The following is a 21019-nucleotide window of genomic DNA, read 5'->3' as shown; positions in this document are numbered from 1 at the left end:
CTATACATAAACATTCTTCATTTTTCAAGTTTTATATTATATTTTCTCATTGATAAATTTTGTATTCAATTTCTTCGACATCAAAATTACATATATATCTCTCCTTTGACAGACTTTCCATCTTTTGATGAATATGAATGAGTTTGATGGATATTAAATTGCTATGCTAAAAAGAGTAATTTCATCTTGCTAGTGAATCATCCTTACATGATGTATTTTTGGCTGGAGAAGACAACTGGGGAGTCGCTTGAGCTGCTAGGGTTGTTAGAAACTAGCTTAGACCGGCTATTAATAGTCAAAATGGTAAATGTAAAAATAAAATAAAATAAGTGATTGAATATATACATATAACATAGTTGAATCACCTATGAAGTGATTATCCCCAGAGAACACCAAATCATAAAGCAAAAATCCAAAATTACTCTAAATCTGATATTTTGATTGTAAACCGTAGACATTTTTGTAATTTACTCAAACTTTTATAATGGATGAGAACATGAAGCGTAGTTAATTCCAATAAAATATAATGGTTCATCTCATGTAGACTTTGCGGTATGTATTTTACTATTTCTTCCACTTGTTTAAATGTTTTTTTTAAACGACGTAACAATTATACTTTAGAACCATAGTCAATGTTATTTTCCATTTATTTGCTAGACATGGCGTTTTAATATTTTATTGACCACATGTAAGAGATTTATGTTAATTATGATACATATTTACATGTAATGTATCAAATTATTTGTTGTTAGTAGTGTATTATCTCACCAACTAGTCAAGCCCAAACTCGGTACACCATAAAAGCCGGATTCGGACTTGATATCAAAATACAATCCCAGACTCACAACCTAGATGAGTGGACCCAACTAGCAAATCTGAACGAACATATAAGTATATAACCTTAGGCCTACTAAGCGACTCAAGTTAAAGGACAACTAACTACCATAAAGTATATAACCTTAGGCTTGGCCCACATGATAATTCATTAGAAAATTATAAACTTTTCCAGATTTTCGCTTTCAAAGAAACCCATCGGTCGCCATCTTTCGCCTCATTCTCCACCACCTACCGCCAACTACAACAACCACCACCACCTTCTCCACCGTCATCATCAGTCGCTGCCCTCCATAAACCCTATCCGTCGTCACCACCACACCCTACAATTGATTTTGTCTGTGTTATCTTTTATTCCCTACTTTCTTGACGATATATTCAATATTGAAAATTCAAAATACCCTAGGCTGAACTATCCCTGATTACTAAACGATCCCCTCAAAACCCATGTAATATTAAAGATATAGACAACGATTACAAAGAGTGGACGGTGGTCGGCTCCGGCAACGACTCAAGGTTTCCACATTCACTGGCTGATCGTAAGTGTTGTCAAAACCCTGTTATTCACCTCTTTTGAATGGATCTAAAATGACTCACGAATGCCTCGGAAAAAGAATTGATTCCATAGTTTTTTTTTTTTTTTTTTCCTTCTAATTGATGCAGCATCTTTTGTGTATGAACCTAAGCTACTATTTAACTGATTTCTTGCTTAACCAAGGGAAAATTTTCGTGAACAAGGGCAGTTAATATCTTTCGATTTGTGTTCTGTTAGTATGAATTTTTCGTTCACCTTTTTTATTGTAAAAACGTATCTCAGGTTTGGGTAGTTGTTCAAGGTTTATTGTTCATCTTTAATTTGGTGGTTCAGTTATTTACTCTGTTTACTTAATAATCACATTCTACAGTAGACTTTTCATTATTTGGGATGATTTTCTTTTTCTTTTTCTTTTTGGAGAAAGGTCCTTATTCAAATGATCTTTTTTTCTTGGAAAAGAGTATCATTATTTAGGAATTGATATCAATTGTTCATTATTGGGTAAATTTCTAATTGTAAATTATGTTCTTTAACGTATGCAACGATAAATTTGATAATCATATTGCACCACATATAGGAGTTATTTGAATCTGTATGATGCTTGACCTTTAAATATGATTTTGACTTTGAATCTGCAAGAACATGAAGTTTTTTGTACATTAAGCTTACAACAATTAGGAATAAGGTTTTAGTATTTGATTAGTCATTGTTTCTAGAAATGCGTATTTGGTATTTGAGTAATGAATATATATATATATATATATATATATATATATATATATATATATATATTTTTTTTTTGTATAAAAGGCAATGGAAGATCAACGTTCTTTCAATAGCCCTAGAAGGACTCTTAGTTATTCTAGAAACAGGGGAACAACTTTCTCTGTTTTTGAAACAGACAACAAAAGGACTTCAGGTGTTGGTGTTTCAGGAGACCATGGTCCTAACCCTTCTGAAGTTTATGGGTTTGTAGGAGCCATTTCAACTGTTGTTGCCACATGTATTCTTCCTTCTTTACACTTTTTACTAAATGTTTTTTTTTATCAAATATTTTTGACTATTTGTTACGTTTCATAAACGTCTTATAGTGATGACAAACTAAGAGATTCTTGAAAGCTCTTCCTTTTCTTATATTATGTTACTTTGTTGTACAAACAGTTATTTTCTTGGTGTGGGCATATGTTCCTGATCCTTGGTTACATTCCATTGGTATCTTTTACTATTCTAGCAAGTAAGTAAGTATGCACAATTCTTTCTAAATTTTAGCATAATGTGTTTTTTTTTTCATTAAGTGTTGTTTGGTTAAAGTGTATCCTGGAAAGGATAAATGATGTTACATGAAACTTTATATAATATGTTGTTTTTTTTGTTTTTTTTTTTTTAAACATTTTAGGTACTGGGCATTGGCACTTCCTGCTTATGCCTTGGTGATCATTGCAACAATCTTGATATTCTACATTGGCCTCAACTTTATGGCAACTCCATCTCCATCATCATTCAACTCAATATTCGGTGAGTTAATCTGCCTTAAGGCTTCTTATTTATGCAACAAAGTGGTCTTTAGATGAAATATTTAACCATGTTAATGTGTTTTAGTGGTTGCATATTTTGTGTCAGTTTCATAAGTTGGTAAAAGAAAGTATATTTTTGACAGATGAAAACAGCAGAGAACCTGTGTGTTGTGATTCTGTGCTGGAGGAAGATGATCGACACATTGAGCCTTACTCTGATATCGGAATTGATCAGATTAATGAACTCATGTGTTTTGGGAACTTAGGTGGTGAAAGTTAATATACTTGACATTATCACAATTAGAATCAATGACAACAGATTGTTGATGCAAACTGGTTAAAGTTCATATGCATATCAAACCTTTTATTACAATGCAATATTGGATCGTTTTCAAATTGACGTTTATAAGAAACGGAACCCGAACTTTGAAAATCTTATTTTGCGAGATCTTATGAAATTGATTATAATGCATAGAAAATAATATTTTGATATTATTGATAATCAATCGATTGATTTTATTAAGAGTTTAGGTTGCAGTTTTCCAAAAATTTTGAGCGAATTTGAGACTTTAGAAAGAAGGGTTACCCATTTATTTGGGAACATCTTTTCTTTGTGTTCGTAAGATGTTTGTTCGGAAAACAAACAGAGAATTTGGATTTAGATAGCAAAGGTATATTTATGTTTTGCTTTACGGAGTTCATACCGGACCTGATATAGATTATAGAACTATTATATGGAATGATTTTATAATTTTTGTCAAATGGGAGAAATTAGAAATATCTTTTCATCGTTTTTGGTCTGTTATTTTAGTTAATGTGTGTCGACTCATAAAATTCCTATTGATGAGAAAGGTCAAATAATGCCACAAGACAAGGTTATGAGGGGATTCTCAGTAAGTTACTTACTGAACAAAGTAGGCTTACATATGCTAACAAAGTAGGTTTACATATGCTAACAAAGTAGGTTTACATATGCTAAACCAGTACCTGATGTTATGCTAAACATCATCCCGAATGATTTTTAAAATGTATTAGAGTACTTGCGAATCCGAACGTGCCTACCTTAAGCTCAAAACCAATAGGTAAAGGAGGAACCAAGGGGAAAATGAAAGCCTCTAATTCTGATGGTTCATCAAATAGCTCATCAGCCACAGGTACTGTTAGGGTCTCTCAAAAGACTACGAACACTGATATGGGTTATCATGTAGAGCTTGCCATCTATTTGCATCCGATGAGGATAATGTCATTGGTTTTGATTATGATAGTCATTGTTTTTGATATTCATATGAAAAATACAGAGGTAGATTGCTTGTAGAAGAGGAACTTTTTGAATAAATTGCCAAACATGGTTATGAGCCAAAAGGTATGGTTTCTATCTAGAGTCAAAATCTATTCTTCAAAAGTCACAAGCTCCAAAACAAACAAAAAAGCAATTGAAATCTGGTCTTCATAGGTTGATTGCTTAGAAGATAAAGAATAGGTATCACAATAAGCAACAACAATTTAAAATTCAATCATTTGTTATACTATAGTGAACTGCTACTTTTCATATGGACTATGTGACAAAGTAAGGTAACGGAAACAATCAACTCGAAAAAAGAAGTATCTTTGCCAATTAGAATAAGAAAGTAAAGAACAAGTTGGTAAGGAATTTCCTTCGTTTCCGGTTGCTCCTCCCGTAATTAATGATTCCAAAAAAGGGGATAAGTTAACAAAGGAATTTCCATTCCCCGATGATAATGAGTCAGAACATGATGATGATCAAGCTACCACATCATTAATTTGCAAGAGACTGACAAAAACCCAAGTCTAGTCCTATTATTGCTACTCCCACTTAGAATGAAAATGAACGAAGTATAAATAAACATCTGAAGGACAAAAATACCCATCAGGTGTTAAGACATTAATTCCGTAAATCTTTCTCCTTCGATCTAGTTCAACTGGGCGGAGGCACACTCCAATTTTCCTCTCTCGGGGTTTCTGGGGGAATGGTGTTGAGTTCTATCCGCGTCCAAAGCAGTGAAACCCCTTAATGAGAAACTGAGTTGCTAAGGATGCTGTTGTTATCACTTCGGGTTCATTGGGTGTTATGGCATACTGCCCTATTGATGTCACTAGCCGCTACACCAAACCACCGTTATATATATATATATATATATATATATATATATATATATATATATATATATAATGTCCCAAAGAATGTTCTTAGCAAGTTGTTCAATTTGGAATGTAGTTAATTTTATAGTTGCAAATATTCTTATTTTTAACTTTATGATTGTATAGATCTTGACATTTCATGGGGAAAGCTATTGATCCTGAGGCCAATTAAGAACCATGATATTGCCATGCTTTTATTACACATGTTACTGTTATCAAGCTATTCTTGACATTTCGTAGGGAAGTTACTGTTATGAACTTCGAGCTAAGCTACTTCTTTGTTGGTGTACTCTTAAAGCAAACTGTCTCTTTTGTTTTCAAATTTATTATAGTGATATTCTATGAGGATCGAAGGAGAAAGAGTTACGGAATTTAAGATGTAATATATCTTACTTATATGTCAGAAACAGTTCATAGATTACCATAAAACAAGCAAATTGGCTCCAATTCTAATCATATTAGTAATTTTGCATTTGTATATGTAACATACACTTTACTAACCTTGTTCAATTATCATGTTTCATATGCTTGTTGGTTTAAAAATGAATATTATTAGATATTATGTAGTTTTAAACGTTTAAAGTAGGTAGTTATAATGGAATAAAATTATATGTGTTAAGAAAAAAAAAACCATTTTTCGATATGGTTTTGAGCGTTGAGTTCTAAAGAAATAGTTTTATAAGATTTGAAGTTAAACTAAGTTTAGAATTATTTCGAAGGTATTGGAAGTGGAGGGGAAGTCTTATGTGATTCTGTTCAAAAAATCAACTATCGGAGTTAATGAAAGTATAACGTCTAAGTTGGAAATTTGTAAAACTTGTTATATTGGAAGATCTTTTATGGTATATTATTATTGGAAGTTGTAAATTATCTCGTTAGAAACATATAGACGAAAACCTCATAAAAAACGGAGTTCCGAGCGAAAAATTATGCAATTTTAGTGTTTAGGGGTAAAACGGGTACCCAAACCGGGTCAAACCCGATCCAACTCGGGTTATTACCCATTAAAAAATGATTTTGGCTCATTTTTCTGCCATTTTCAGTTCTCCACTATCACTATGGGATATTTTCACCTACATGATCAATCTTGAACAAGTTTTGAAGATTAAATCAAGATTTGGTGTGTTTTTGAAGTATCAAGCTTAGTAATCAAGGTATGAACTCTTAATTTTTGGATTAACCTTTGTAATTAGTGAGTTATTAAGATATTAGGGTTTGATCAAAGTGGGTTTACCACTGATTTCATGAAATTAGGCACGAGTTTATGTTATTAACCTAGAATCTTAAATGGAAATCAAGTAACTACATGTAAACTTGAGAATTAATCATGGTTTAAGAGTAATTACTGAAAATTAGTAATGAAACTCATGGTTTATACTTGAATTAGCATGGATTACTAAAATAATCAGTGTTATCATTGTAAAACAAGAACTTAGTGATATTGATCATGAGGTTTGATCATGTAAAGGGTCAAATGAAATCATAAAGGGTATAATTGTCCTGTTTTTGTAAAAATCACCAAAAATTGTAGAAAAATCCTATGGATATGTGCTATATATCCCTGGAAAGATAAGAATGTCTACTTTGATTTTTGTTTTAACACCAAAATCTAATTTCGGACTTAAGATTGGTGAAAACAGCTGTATGTTCAGTGCAGTAAGGCTGAATTTTGATAGCTTTGGGACATTTTGACAGCTTTGAGATGTTGTGTTGTAAAGCTCATAGTAAATTATAAAAATATCATAAAAATATGAGGTCAGTGGCATTAGAAAGATATAAGAGTTTATTTTGTTAATATTTAGAATTTGTTAGTTATTTTGATATTTAAGAAGGGTAAAACAGATCTGCAAGTAACAACTATAAAAAGAACAAAAACTAAAATTTCTAAATTGAAAACAACATAATTTGAGATTAGTTGAGTAATTGCTTATGAAATTTGAAATATGGACTCTAGGGGTATAATTGAAGGTTTTAGAGGCCTGAGAATGGTGTAATTTCATCAGAATTCAGAATTCTATCGCCACATTCGGTTACAACACAGTGAGTTCAATATAGGGACAATTGTATGTTATGTGTTATATGTGCAATGTGCTTTCTTGTGTTATTGATCTAAGGGGTTATTACTTGATATTGGATTTTGATGTCGTTGGCCATGTAGAGCATGACTCGTATGATTTTGGTATTGGCTTTGTGCCTTTGGCCATGTAGAGCATGACTCGTATCACTTTGGTATTGGCTTCGGGCTAGGTAGGGCTGAAAGCCTGTATATTCTAACAACATGATAAAAAGGAATTGTGTTTTATGTGCCACTTGCACTGGAGTTTATGATGTTTATGATGTAAATTATTGTGTCTCATTGATTGTAATTCCTTGAATCTAACCGTTGATTGATCTGGAAAGCCCTTCATTTGATACACATATAAGCCTTTGTTGTCCTTTGTTTCTTTTTGTTCCTGTCATATTGTTATGTATATGGCATAGCGTTGTATTGTATTTATTTTTGTCACACCCCCGAACCAGACGGCGGAAACGTCCGGGGGCTTGTGCGTGACTTCATCTTGAAATATCATTACAGTGAATATAATTGAAACATAACATCATCATCATCACACATGTAATATAACAACATTCATTGTTTACATCGAGTATTGTATTTGAATATTACATGCCAAAATAGTAAGAGTATGATGAAACAAAATATAACACAATATCCATTAGTTTGTTTCGTTCATCCTGCTTCAACGGTTTCCTGAGAATACAAGTTATTTTGAAAAACGTCAACATATATAATGTTGGTGAGTTCATAAGCATGTTTGTGAAAATGATTTGTATAATTTTGAAACCACCAGAAAATCCGATATTTTCTACAAACTGTTTAGTATGTTTGTGTTAGACCTTGTATTAATGCATGTATGTTTTTGTTTATTTGACTAAAAGGGTAAAGAGAATGTAGAGAAATGTAAAGAGCATGTATAGAGAATATTCCCAGACAACCCGATGTTGTCTGCAAAAGAGAAGGGTCTTCCGTAAACTTCATAACATTAATTCCTCTAAGTGAGTCGCTATAACCATACATAATAATGACAATTTCGCCTGTCTTTGCGTCTTTGGGACGCCGCCGGAATAGAATAAGGTTTTTGTCACCCTAGACTGGCCTAGTCTAACTGTAGCGAACAGCTCAGGTGTGGGGTGTCACCCCCGTATAGATCTATACACAAATCCCCGCTCTCCCTTCAGAAAACTCTGGTTATAACTACAGGCTACGATTGTACATTCAAAGGTGCCAACCGACAGGTCTCACTAGATCCTTAATCGAATTTACGCGAAGAAAAAGGTATAAACTCATTCTAGGCCCAATGATCCATGTAAGTGAACCACTAAGGCATCGCTAAACATGTAAATCATTTCAAGGCCCAATTGGAATGAGATTATATAACATGGGTCCGAAATATATGTGAAAGGACAACTAAGGCCCATTTCACATGTAAGGTATTTACAGGCCCAAATAGCACGCAAATAGTATCCAAGGTCCGTCACACATGTTAATGGGTCGATGAGGCCCAATAAACATATAAATAGTATACAGGACCTATCACACATAAAAATGGGCCACTAAGGCCTAATAACCTAGAAAATGATCAAATTAATCCGTTTGTTAGTTTATCGTTGATTTTGGTTCAAGTATTCACTTAAAATAGCATAAAAGCCCACTGTTTGTAAAAATGACGTTCTTGGCCCAATAAGCGAAAAGTTTACAATTAAGGCCCAATTTTTGTAAGAATAACACTTTAGTCTCCATCTTGTTCAAAACTTGTGTTGATGACTAGTTTGTGGTAAAAATAACATTTTAAACCCATTTTTGTCAAAAATATCATTTTTGGCTTGATTTTTGTGAAAATACACATTTTTCTGGTTTTGGGCTTTTCCGACCTAGTTTTTGGAAAATTTGTAGAAAAATCATCGTAAGTCGAAATTTGGATCCGTAAATTCTGGAAGTTTGGAAAATTTGTCTACTTTGTTCACAATTTTTCTCATAATTTTTGATGGCCTCAAACTAGTGTGAAATTACTCACCTTCACAGGTTGGTCCGAAATTATTTCAAATATGATAGGCAGTTTTGTAAAATTCGCCAAAAATTGTAGAAAAATCGTATGAAAACGTGAGAGTAGTCATTTTAAAGGTATAAGTCTGAACTTTATCCATGTAAAACAGTTTTGAAAAATATTTCCATTAAGAGGGTCAAAACAGTTCGAGATTGGGCTAAAACTTTCCTGTCAAAAACTGATTTTTGAGTATAAGTTATAGATCTTTGAGCACAACACTCATTTTTGCTATTCTAAGTGTATAATTCCCAGATCTACAAGTTTATTTGTAATATATGTGATAAAACATACTTTTCTCAAGATTCTCATGAAGATCCAAGTGATAAACTTCAAGTTCTTAACATATTTTTAGGTTAATGAAGAAATCAACACATAATCACCAAATAATTCATGGAAAACACACATAATCATGCATATACACATAGATCTACACAAGGCAACTTGTATTCTCCCCCAAAACAAAGTAAAAATCGAAAATAGGGGGTATGAACTCACCTTGGGGTGATGGATCGGTTTTGATGAAGAAGTGGAAGAAGATTTTTGATCCTAGCAAACTTTCTTGAGTAGATCTTGAACTTAGATGTTTCTAAGAGCATGATCCACAAATATATGGATGTAAGAGGAGATCTTTGAAGAAATCAAGAAGTTAAATCATAGATCTAAGCAAAAACTTACCAAAGATGATGATCTAGGTGGAGATCCTCTTGAAACTACACACCAAACTCGAGATTTTTGATGGAAGAAGGAAGAGGTTTTTGAGAGTGTTTGAGAGAGTTTTTGAAAGAAAAATGGAAGTGTGTGGTGGGGAATTTCGGCCTAGGGTATAAGTAGAGGGAGAAAGAGAAGAGATGGAGGTGATGTTTGCATGGATACCCACCATGCAAACATGAGGTGTCAAGGCTACATAATTCCTTCATTTATCTTTTTTTTTTGTCTAATAATTCCTTTGGGCCGAGAATTGGGCTATAAGGAATGAAAATGAATTGGTTTGGGCTCCTTTTTCTTGGCTTGCTCGAATTCATTAAGTGTAATAATATTTTTCGGCCCATTGGGCTCTTAAGTTGATTCACGGCCCAACATGGTAAAAAGGAATGGGTTTATGGCCCATTAAGGTTAATTAAGTCATTTATGGACCAACAAGGCCCATTAGGGTTAGGATGAATCATTCTAGACCCAAATGGCCCGAAATGTTATAAATTTATGAATTGGGTCCAATAAGAGAGTCCTAGTCCATAAAGAACTTGAACCGGGATTTCTAAGGTTTCCAACCCTTAGTTGAACATGTGAGATGTATTTGAATGAGCATAAAGCATGATATTCACTTAGATTACAAGCCTTACAATAGATGATGGTTTCATGAGAATAGAATTTCCTAGCAAAAATGTCAGTTGTGACATCATCCCCCAGTTAAAGGGAATTTCGTCCCGAAATTCTTTCGAAAGGTAGGATCATGAATGAGGGAATAGGTGAGGGTACTTCTGTTTCGTCTGGTCTTCGTGTTCCCATGTGAATTCTGGTCCGCGCTTGGCGTTTCATCAACCCTTCACAATTGGAATGCGACTCTGCTTCACATGCTTCACTTCTTTATCCATGATTTCGACTGGTTCTTCGTGAACAGGAGATTCTTATTTACTTCGATCTATTTTAAAGGTATGACGAGAGTTTCATCTAATAAGCACTTTTTCAAATTCGAGATGTGGGACACGGGGTGTACATTGCTGAGCTCCGAAGGTAGCTGTAGTTTATAAGCTACTGGCCCAATTCGGGCAAGAATCTTGAACAGTCCGATGTATCGCGGGTTCAGTTTTTCCCCGTTACCCGAAGTGGATCACTCCTTTCCAAGGAGATTCCTTTAATAACACGCAATCCCCGACTTAACATTCTAATGGCTTACGCCGCTTGTCAGTGTAGCTCTTTTGTCGGTCTCGCGATGCTTGAAGTCGAGCTTTGATTTGGGATTATCTTCTCTGTCGTATCGCGAATGGTTTCTGGTCCCGTGAGAGTACTGGCGAGTGATCTGCATTTTCGACCATAAAAAGTCTCGAAAAGAGCATCCTTGATGCTCGTGCGATAGCTGTTATGGTATGAGAATTCAATCAAGGGCAACTGGGTATCCCCTGACTTGTTGAATTCAAACACCCAGACTTGTAGCATGACTTCGAGTGGTTGAATGGTTCGTTCGCTTTGGCTATTGGTTTGAGGGTGGTAAGCAACGCTCATATTTAGCTATGTTCCCATAGCCTTCCGAAATGACTGTCAGAGTCTTGAAGTAATCCCGTTATCTCGATCCGAGATAGTAGATACCGTTATTTCATGGAGTCTCACGATCTCCTTGATATAGATCCAAGCTAATCTTTCTGTTTTGTTTGATTTCTGTATTGGCAGGAAATGGGCGGATTGGGTTAACCTATCGTCGATCACCCAGATAACGCCCAACTCAACTCGCATAACTATAAGCTTCGTCCTTCGACTTCGAGAGTTTTATCCATCCATGTAGTGTTTTCTTCGCGATATTCTCCGACTTTGATGCTTTCAAGGTTGGTCGTAGATGTTGACAGTGTTTTGTTCTTACTTCGTGAGCAGATGAGTATGTTATCGATGAAAATAATTAAAAAGGCTGACTAGGAATGGTTGGGATAACTTGGCTCGTAGGGTCCATGAATACCGTGGGAGCATTCATTAGACCGAAGGGTATCACAATGAATTTGAAATGGTCGCGACGAGTTCGAAAGGCAGTTTTTGGAATGTCCTCTTCTCAGACTCGGAGCTGATGGTAACTGGATCTTAGATCTATTTTGGAGAAGCAACTAGCTCCTTGAAGCTGGTCAAATAGTTCGTCAATCTGAAAGAGTGGGTATCGGTTTTTGATAGTGAGCTTATTCAATTTCCTAAAATCGATGCACATTCTGAAGTTGACACTACTATGTTTGTACTTGGTATACATATATGTTTGTACTTGGTATACATATATGTATATGTATTATAAATTCTTGGGTAGTTATGTATTTATACAACTAGTTATGAAACTTTGTAAAAACCTTGTTAGTTGGTTTGTATCCATGCTTTTGTATTTAGACCACTAATGTGAATTATAATTATGAATATGCATGTAACATGTTTGACTTTATGGTAATTGTAGGGATGGGGTCTTTCAGTATACATAATATAATATTGAGAAATTAGCAAACTAATCAAAGAATTAAGGAAACTGATTCGAAGTAGCTAAGTCTAATAAAATAACAAACATGTAAATATTGAACTAGTAACATTGGTCAGTTGATTTCTAACTTATTAAAAATTACCTGAGGCTGTTGAGCAAAGAGACGAGAGAGAAAGTCAACAATGATGGTCTCGGTTGATAAACTCCAAACTCTTTAAGTAAGGACTGTACCCATGTTACTTCAGCTATACCATTTGCAAGAGCTTTGTATTCTGCTTCCGTACTTGACCGTGAAACCGTGGGTTGTTTACGTGAACTCCTTGACATTAGATTTGGTCCAAGTAACACTGCAAAGCCTCCAGTTGACCTGTGATAATCTAGACATCCGGCCCAATCCGCATCTGTAAACACACTTACCAATCTTGAATTAGACTTTCGACTGCGCAGCCCTGTGGTAACTGTACCCTTTATATATATATATATATATATATATATATATATATATATATATATATATATATATATATATATATATGTCTAAGTATCCATTTTACAGCCTCCCAATGCATGTCAATGGGTTTAGATAAATATTGACAAACTTTGTTTACATCAAAGGAAATATCGGGTCGAGTTAAGGTGAGATATTGCAAACCTCCAACCATGCTTCTATACTTGAACGTTTCATCCTCAGTTAACAGTTTGCCATAGTCTTTTGTGAGCGTGCAGTGACTGACATGGGGGTTGAGATACTCTTACAATTCGCCATATTAGCCAGATCGGATGCATATTTATGTTGCAACAGTGTAATTCCCCCTGAATTGTGAGTGACCTCAATTCCCCAAAAATAGGTGATTTTGCCAAAATCTTTAATAGGAAAAGAGTTTGAGAGGTTACGCACAAGCTGATCAACAATCCCTTGAGAGGAACCGGCAATGACAATGTCATTCACATGCACTAGCATGTAGATAGTATGCTTCCATGATGGAACACAAAAAGAGAAGTGTCGGCCTTGGAGGAGCAGAAACCAAGCTGATGTAATTTATCACTAAGTCGTGAGAACCACGCATGAGGTGGCCGTTTTAAACCATATATGGCTTTTTGAAGTTTACACACAAAGTGAGGCTTACTAGGATCTTCAAATCCGGGAGGCTGTTTCATATAAACATCTTCATTTCAGAAACCATGAAGGAAAGCATTACTAACATCAATTTGTCGAATATGCCAATTTTTGGATACTACAACAGCAAGAATTAACCGGACTGTGGTTGGCTTCACAACAGGACTGAAAGTATCTTGGTAATCAATACCATATTGTTGAGTGAACCCACGAGCAACCAGACGTGCCTTATATTTGTTAAGAGTGCCATTTGGATTTTGTTTAAGTTTAAATATCCATTTACAGCCAACGATGTTAACTCCATTGGGACATGGAACCAAGACCCAAGTTTTATTCTTTTGAAGGGCATTGAATTTTGCTTCCATTGCTAGGCGCCACTCAGGTTGAGACAATGCCGCCTGATGAGAATTGGGTTCAGCAAAAAAATGCTCGCTTAGTAGGGTCATACCGAACAATTCTATCCTTGTATATCTTAGGAAAATGTTTCCCTGCTTGACTTCGTGTAACAACACAATGTTGTGATGACGGAGGACTTGGTGGATATGGTGACTCAGGTGAAGTGTCACCTGGTGCATCAGATTGAGAAGTAGTACCAGCATCAGCTTCATTGCCTATGTTATCAGTACTGTGAAAGGCTGAAGTTTGATCGTTGTTGGAGGGCACGACGGTTGGCATATCTGGAGAAACCGGCGTTGGATTATTGTGTTCAGTAGCAAGGTATAGTGGTTGTTGAACTGTATGAAAAGGCACCGTGTGGTCTGATCGGTATATTTTACATCACGCTTAATATACTATAATTTATGTAAAATAACCGATTTTATCTAAGAATGGTGCTACTTTGACATGTATTTGAATTATGTTTGTAGGTGGTAAATATGATGAAAATGGTACAAAAAGATGCAAAAAGAAGTTCAAGGAATTACACGAAGAGAAATCAAGATTGAAAACAAAAGAGTTGAAGATGTTCGGGTTTGGAAAGACGAGAAAACAAAATAAAAAAATAAAAAATTGTATTTTTAAAATAATTATAATTTAATTAAAATGATTTATTTAGGAAATAATAATTTTATTATTTTCTAAATAATTTAATTTAATTAAATGTATTTTTAATAAAATCAAAATAAAAATAATGTATAAAAATCATGTTTTAAAAAATAAAAATAAAAAGAATTTAAATTAATTAATGAGGTTTAATTAAAATAAATTAGTGGGAAATAATTAATTATTTTCTAATTAATTTATAGTAATTAAATTGAATTTATTTAATTTAAAAAAATATGAAAAAGAAAAGAAAAGGCCCCAGCCAAGCCAAGCCAAGCCAAGCCAAGCCGAAGCCGAGCTCAGCCGGAGCCAGCCGAGCCAATCTAAAAGCTTAATATTCCTAGATCCAAATAATTCCATCTTTTTAATTCTTTTGAATTCTTTTTCATAAGATTTAGATTGGATCTTAGATCCAATCTAAAAGCTTAATATTCCTAGCTTTATTTCATTCTTTTTGGTATTTAATTTTCCAAAAATTCACTATAAATACCATCTCAAAATCACCATTTCTTACACACCTCTTACATTCTTACACACCTCTTACATTCTTACACACCCTCTTACACACTCATACACTCTTACATACTTCATATACCTCTTATACCAACCTATTTTCATACCACCACTTTCTTTAGGAAATTTCTATATTTTTTTGGAAGAATTTTAGTCTTCCAAATTCTTTTCTTTTTCCAAAGAATTCAAGCCATCAAAGATTCAAGACTTTTCAAGATTCAAAAATCAAGACATCAAGAATTCAAGAATACAAATATGAGTTTGTATAAGTCTACAATGTGCGGCTAAATCCTCTCGTGATCGCAACCGGGAGTAGGTTTTAATTCTTACTTATTGTATTATTTTTGGGTGTGAACATTTGAATTTGGTAAATATTATTTGTGGATTTTTTTTATGTTTTTAACATTATAAAATCGTTACACTTATTTTATTTATTTATCAATTAATTGTCCCAAGTTTAAAACAATTTTAAGTGATCTCCCCACCGTGCCAAATCATCCAATAGCGGTGTGTAGGACGGAGGGTGCGGTTACACTTATTTTCTATTTTTGACTTAGACTTTAATTGAATCGGCTATGAAAAATTAATAACACTCATTTCTAATTCATATAATTATTAATTCTGAAACCGGAAGCGATCATTTTTTTAATTGAATTAAAATCATATTTTTTTTATTTGTCATCATATTTATAAATCTCAAATTAATCATCATTTCTTTATCGTTAAATCAAAATAGTAACTAAACTATTAACCATAAGCTCCCCTGGATCCGACCCTTACTTACCACTCGCTAGATTAGTGGAAATAAGGTTTTATTTTTGACGCGACAACGACCGCTCGTCATGGTCCGGTCTTGTTTGACTCCTGTTATTCTTAGATAAATCTGCAGCTGCATCAGGTTGGTTAGCTAACAATAATGACAAGTCATACTTTCGTATGTGGTCATTCATGATACTCGGTTCATTTTGAGGAAACGAGGCACCCATAGCAGTGGGTGATGGAGTCCCGTTCATGACTGATGAAGCAAAAGGAAAACAAGACTCATCAAAAATATTACATCTCGTGAATCATAAATTCGACCCGTTTGCCTATCTAGACACTTATACCCCTTATGCATTGAACTATACCCAAGTAACATAAAGTGGATCGAAAAGAAAGTTTGTGATGATTGTATTTTCGAAGACTCGGCCAACAAGCACATCCAAAGTTTCGTAAAAAAGTGTAATCAGGTGTGATTTTGAGAAGTCGTGTGATAGGAGTAGAATTGTTTATGGTTCGACTTGTCATACGGTTTATAAGATAGCAAGCCGTTAAGAAAGCCTCATCCTAAAAACGTAGTGGGAGTGAAGAGTGAGCTAACAGGGCTAGCCCAGTTTCAACAATATGTTTGTGCTTTCTTTCTGCCATTCCATTTTGTTAGGAAGTAGAGGGCATGACACACGATGCAAAATACCAGTTTGTTGAAAATATTTGTGAAATTTGTGGTATTCACCACCCCAATCAGATTGAACACTACGAATTTTAGTATTTAAGAGTCGCTCAACATGATTTTGAAAGTTATAAAAGACTTGTTCCACATCTGATTTACTTTTAATAAAATAGATCCAAGTGTAACGACTATAATCATCTAAAAAACTAACATAATAACGAAAACCTCCACTAGACACTTGAGCTGGTCCCCAAACATCGGTGTGGATAAGCTTAATTGGTGATGAAGTGACATGAACAGAATTATTGTAAGACAATTGATGACTCTTGGCATGTTGACACACATCACATACAAACGACACATTATTAAAAGAAAAACCTAATTTAGTAGACTTCAAAATTGACTTGAAAACTGCTGAGGAAGGATGACTGAGACGCTGATGCCACTGAGATGAGGAAACTTTGGTGCTGACTCCAACATAACGAGAGGTATGCTTGATTGGTACTGGAAATAGACCCTTTTTGCTTTTACCGATTAGAAGTGTTTTCTTCGTGCGTATGTCCTTAACAAAGAAAACATTTGGGTAAATTTTATTGAAAACATTATTATCAGAAACAAGTTTTTCAGCTGAAAGAAGGTGCCTGTTAATATGGGGAGCATGCAAGACATTTTTAAGAACAAGTGAACGACCCAAACTATGGATTTGTGAATGACCAACATGGGAAATATGCAAACCTATTCCATTTACTACTTGGACCTGATCTTTGCCATGATAGCGCTCTGGTAGAGACAAGCAGTCAAGATCACTTGTGAAATGGTCTGTTGCTCTGGTATCTATGTACCGATTTGGATCATTGCTATAGTTACCAAACGTTGCACTATTTCCACCACGATACTCCTCAACTTGATAAGAGTGATTGAATCGATTTCTGCAGGTTAAAGCAGTGTGACCTGGAATACCACACACTTGACACCATTGACCACCATTGTATCTCCCACGGCCATGTCCACGACCACGATTTCCACCTCGAGAATAGTTTCTTTGATTATCACCTTGATAATTGCTGGAATTTCTGGAGTACCCTTCATTGTTGTTGGTTTTTCGTGGATTGGTTGATTCTTGTTTAGTGACACTGTTGACAAATGAAGCAAAATCTGTGGGGCCTCTAGTTGCCATCGATTGAGCCTCATGGGCAATTAGATATGAATAAAACTTAGGTAGTTTCACTTCTTGCTGATTACTGAGGACTGTGGTTGTTGTAAATAGATCTCCATGACATGGACCTAACCCAACTAGAATATATCCAATGACTTCCTCGTCAGTCATGGCATGACCAATATTGGTCATAGTATCTGCAAGTCCTGTCATCTTTTGATAATACTCAGAAGCACTCATATATCCCTTCTTGGTGTTCGAGAGTTGCGTGCAAATTTGAATAGAATTACCCATGTGTTGCGCAGAAAACATTGTATGAAGGGACGTTCACAGTTGACTGGGCGTGTTTGTGCAGCGAGTGAGTTGCGAGAGAACTTCTTTCGTCATAGACGATAGCAAGCCTCCAAGTATAGCCTGATCTTGAGTAATTCATGTTGCATAATCGGGGTTATCTTTCTCACTTCCTGTTTCACTGCATCACCGGTAGCGAAGATGATCTTGGTTGTTGGGACTTTAGTCGTTCCATCCAGAAAACTATACAATTGAACTCCGCGAAGAATGGGAACGAAATGTGCCTTCTAAAGGAGAAAATTGGTGCCCATGAGTTTACAGGTAATGGCTGTGGCGATCTTGGCTGAATTGATTACATTAGTGGAAGAAGAAGCCATGAGGAGAAGGCGACGATCTGAACTTTCTGAATGCGTCGGAAACCCTTTAGGGATCGGACTCTGATACCAAGTTGAAAAATATATCTGCCTTGTAAAATCCGACAGGGATATGGATCAATATATATACATACAATAATAGATACAAAAGGATAAACCCAATAACTTAGGATCCTTATCTATACAATCAACTAAATACAAATGATCCTATCTAATCTTCATTCAAACGTCTTGTATTATCCTTTAGTTTAAAACAATATGTAAAAACTTATCCTAATTAAGTTATCATAATCTAAATGTATAACCACAAAAATATTAAAATTAAAGTAGTACGTAACTTATAACTGCATATATAAACTAAGTTAGACACCTATTTTTGCTTAGAAAGCGTGAATGGTTGTTGCATAATGTTTTCCCTTAGACCTTACTTGAAAGCGTTAACATTAAAAAGGAAAAAGAAAAATTGTGTTGAATGTTGGGTTGGGGAGAATCTTTACAACTGTGAAACAAGGTCAGCGGGTTTTCCCCTGGCGAGCAAAATATTTTGAGGCACATGCAAGGAATACGATTTGAATCTTTTAGTCGGCCCGACTTGAGATTTTATCCGCCACCCTCCAAAACAACTAGTGTATATACTATAAACTACCAGTTGACTTTAGCAACTGACTAAATTCGACCAATCTTTTCCCTTTGAATCACCATATATATACTCCACTTCCTACTCATCTGAAACCACCAACATACACAACCATACAATACAAACTCAAACCCTCCATCATGATGATCTTCATCCCATTTCCCCTAACATTCTCAGTTCTTCTTCCATTCTTCGTCATCGTACTCTTTATTTACAGAAACTCCAAACGAAGAATCAACAAAGCGAGACTACCCCTACCCTCTGGCGAAATGGGTCTCCCTTGGATTGGAGAAACAGTCGAGTTTTACAAAGCTCAACGTACCAATCAACTGTTCGAGAACTTTTTTCAACCAAGAATCATGAAGCATGGCCAGGTCTTTAAAACAAAGCTCATGGGATCACCAACGGTGGTCGTAAATGGAGCCACCGCTAATAAGTTCTTCATGTCCAACGAGTTCAAGTTGGTGGTAAGCTCATGGCCAACTTCATCAGTAGAGTTAATGGGAAAGAACTCCATCATGGAGAAACAAGGAGACTCGCATCGTTGCCTTCGTGGAATCATCACTTCCACCCTCAGCATTACTGGGCTCCAGGCTATGGTGCCAAGAATGTGCAGCTCAATTCAGAAACATCTTCAGAAAAACTGGCAACACAGTGAAGAAATTAGTCTGTATCGATCCACAAAAATGCTTACTTTCACCATCGTGCTTGAATGCTTGTTTGGGATTGGGATTGAACCAGAGACGTTGTTTGGTGTTTTTGAGCGTGTCTTGGAAGGTGTTTTATCTCCTCCGGTGAATTTTCCGGGGAGTAAATTCTCAAGAGCCAAGAAGGCAAGAACAGAGATAGAAAAGGTTTTGATTACTGAGGTCAGAAGAAAGAGAGAGGAAATGGAAGGTGGGAGAGATGAAGAAGACGGCATGCTATTTTCTAAGTTGGTGGCTGCGTTGATTAGAGGTGAGATTACAGAAGAGGAGGTTGTTGATAACGTGGTTTTATTAGTCTTTGCAGCTCATGATACCACGTCTTATGCCATTACGATGACGTTTAAGATGCTCGCAACCCACCCAGACTGCTATTCTCTTCTACTAAAAGGTACCATCGCATCATTTAATTCCTTATCTTCCTCTTTTTCATGAAGTTATACTCATGATCAAGTGATTAATATATGGTTTTCTTGCGTTTATCTTATAATCTTATTCCCAGAACATGAAGACATTGCAAGAAACAAAAGGCCAGGTGAATCTTTGACGCTTGAAGATGTGAAGAAAATGGAGTACACCTGGCAAGTAGCTCGCGAGACCATGCGACTCTGCCCTCCCATCTTTGGTTCCTTCAGAAAAGCAACAACTGACATTGAATTCGAAGGATTTACAATTCCCAGAGGCTGGAAGGTATAACTTAATTATATATATGATGATCCTTACTTTTATTCACACATATACACATGATGATAGCTGGATTCAAAAGTATCTAACAGAAGGCGTACTGTGTTTCTCTGAGTAGGTGCTTTGGACTACATATGGGACGCATTATGATGAAAGGTGCTTTACGGATCCAATGAGTTTCAACCCGAGCAGATTTGCGGATCCAGTTCAAGCTTACGCTTTTATACCATTTGGTGGAGGGCCTAGGCTGTGTGCAGGCTACCAACTAGCAAAGCTCAATATTCTTGTTTTGGTGCATTATGTTGTAACACAATATAACTGGTCGTTGCTAGACCCCGAGGAGCCAATATTCATGGATCCACTTCCATATCCTTCTAAGGGGATGCCTATAAGAATATCTCCCAAGTCTGATAATTAACTCTCTACCTCTTTGTAAAGCTTGCTAATGTTATTTTTTGTAATAGTTCTCTGTGATAATTAACATTCTTTCTGATTTATTTCATAGTTTAATTCAGACGAGATGAATCAAATTTGTAAAATTTTACGTTTCTTTTTGTCAACTTTAAGACCTAGTTAAGTTAACCAAGGCATCTCAGCTTTGAGGTTGAAGAGGGAAAATATATCATTCTAGTATCTTAAAAAATATATAGTTAATTCGACGAAGGACTTGCACGATAGGAGTGAATAACGAATATCAAATGGCCATGGGAAGAGTACATCCTTTTGGCATGATTGTAGTGGATGTACTGGATGACATTAATTAATTT

General features: G+C 35.3%; 3 protein-coding genes across 3 annotated transcripts; 2 read left to right on the top strand and 1 right to left on the bottom strand.

The window, feature by feature from the left end:
* Positions 1 to 938: 938 nt before the first annotated feature.
* LOC145166067 (phosphatidylinositol N-acetylglucosaminyltransferase subunit P-like) lies at positions 939 to 3316 on the top strand. Its single transcript, XM_079084994.1, has 5 exons — positions 939 to 1373; positions 2180 to 2372; positions 2531 to 2603; positions 2766 to 2884; positions 3027 to 3316. The coding sequence occupies exons 2-5, from the start codon at positions 2183 to 2185 to the stop codon at positions 3161 to 3163; spliced, it is 519 nt and encodes a 172-aa protein (XP_078941120.1). The 5' UTR covers positions 939 to 1373; positions 2180 to 2182; the 3' UTR covers positions 3164 to 3316.
* Positions 3317 to 13479: 10163 nt separating this feature from the next.
* LOC145163711 (uncharacterized) lies at positions 13480 to 17856 on the bottom strand. Its single transcript, XM_079082503.1, has 3 exons — positions 16632 to 17856; positions 13934 to 14181; positions 13480 to 13821 (listed from the first exon to the last, which is right to left on the bottom strand). The coding sequence occupies exons 1-3, from the start codon at positions 17854 to 17856 to the stop codon at positions 13480 to 13482; spliced, it is 1815 nt and encodes a 604-aa protein (XP_078938629.1).
* A 1132-nt stretch (positions 17857 to 18988) lies between these two features.
* LOC145162414 (taxadiene 5-alpha hydroxylase-like) lies at positions 18989 to 20716 on the top strand. The gene is made up of 3 exons (XM_079081564.1): positions 18989 to 19959; positions 20071 to 20258; positions 20371 to 20716. Exons 1-3 carry the CDS (start codon positions 19005 to 19007, stop codon positions 20668 to 20670), a joined length of 1443 nt encoding a protein of 480 aa, XP_078937690.1. The 5' UTR covers positions 18989 to 19004; the 3' UTR covers positions 20671 to 20716.
* The last annotated feature ends 303 nt before the right edge of the window (positions 20717 to 21019 follow it).

The sequence above is a fragment of the Lactuca virosa genome, chromosome 3 (assembly GCF_052849685.1).
Source record: "Lactuca virosa cultivar CGN04683 chromosome 3, Lactuca_virosa_CGN04683_v6, whole genome shotgun sequence".
NCBI lineage: Eukaryota > Viridiplantae > Streptophyta > Magnoliopsida > Asterales > Asteraceae > Lactuca > Lactuca virosa.
This window is presented reverse-complemented; position numbering and strand designations above follow the sequence as displayed.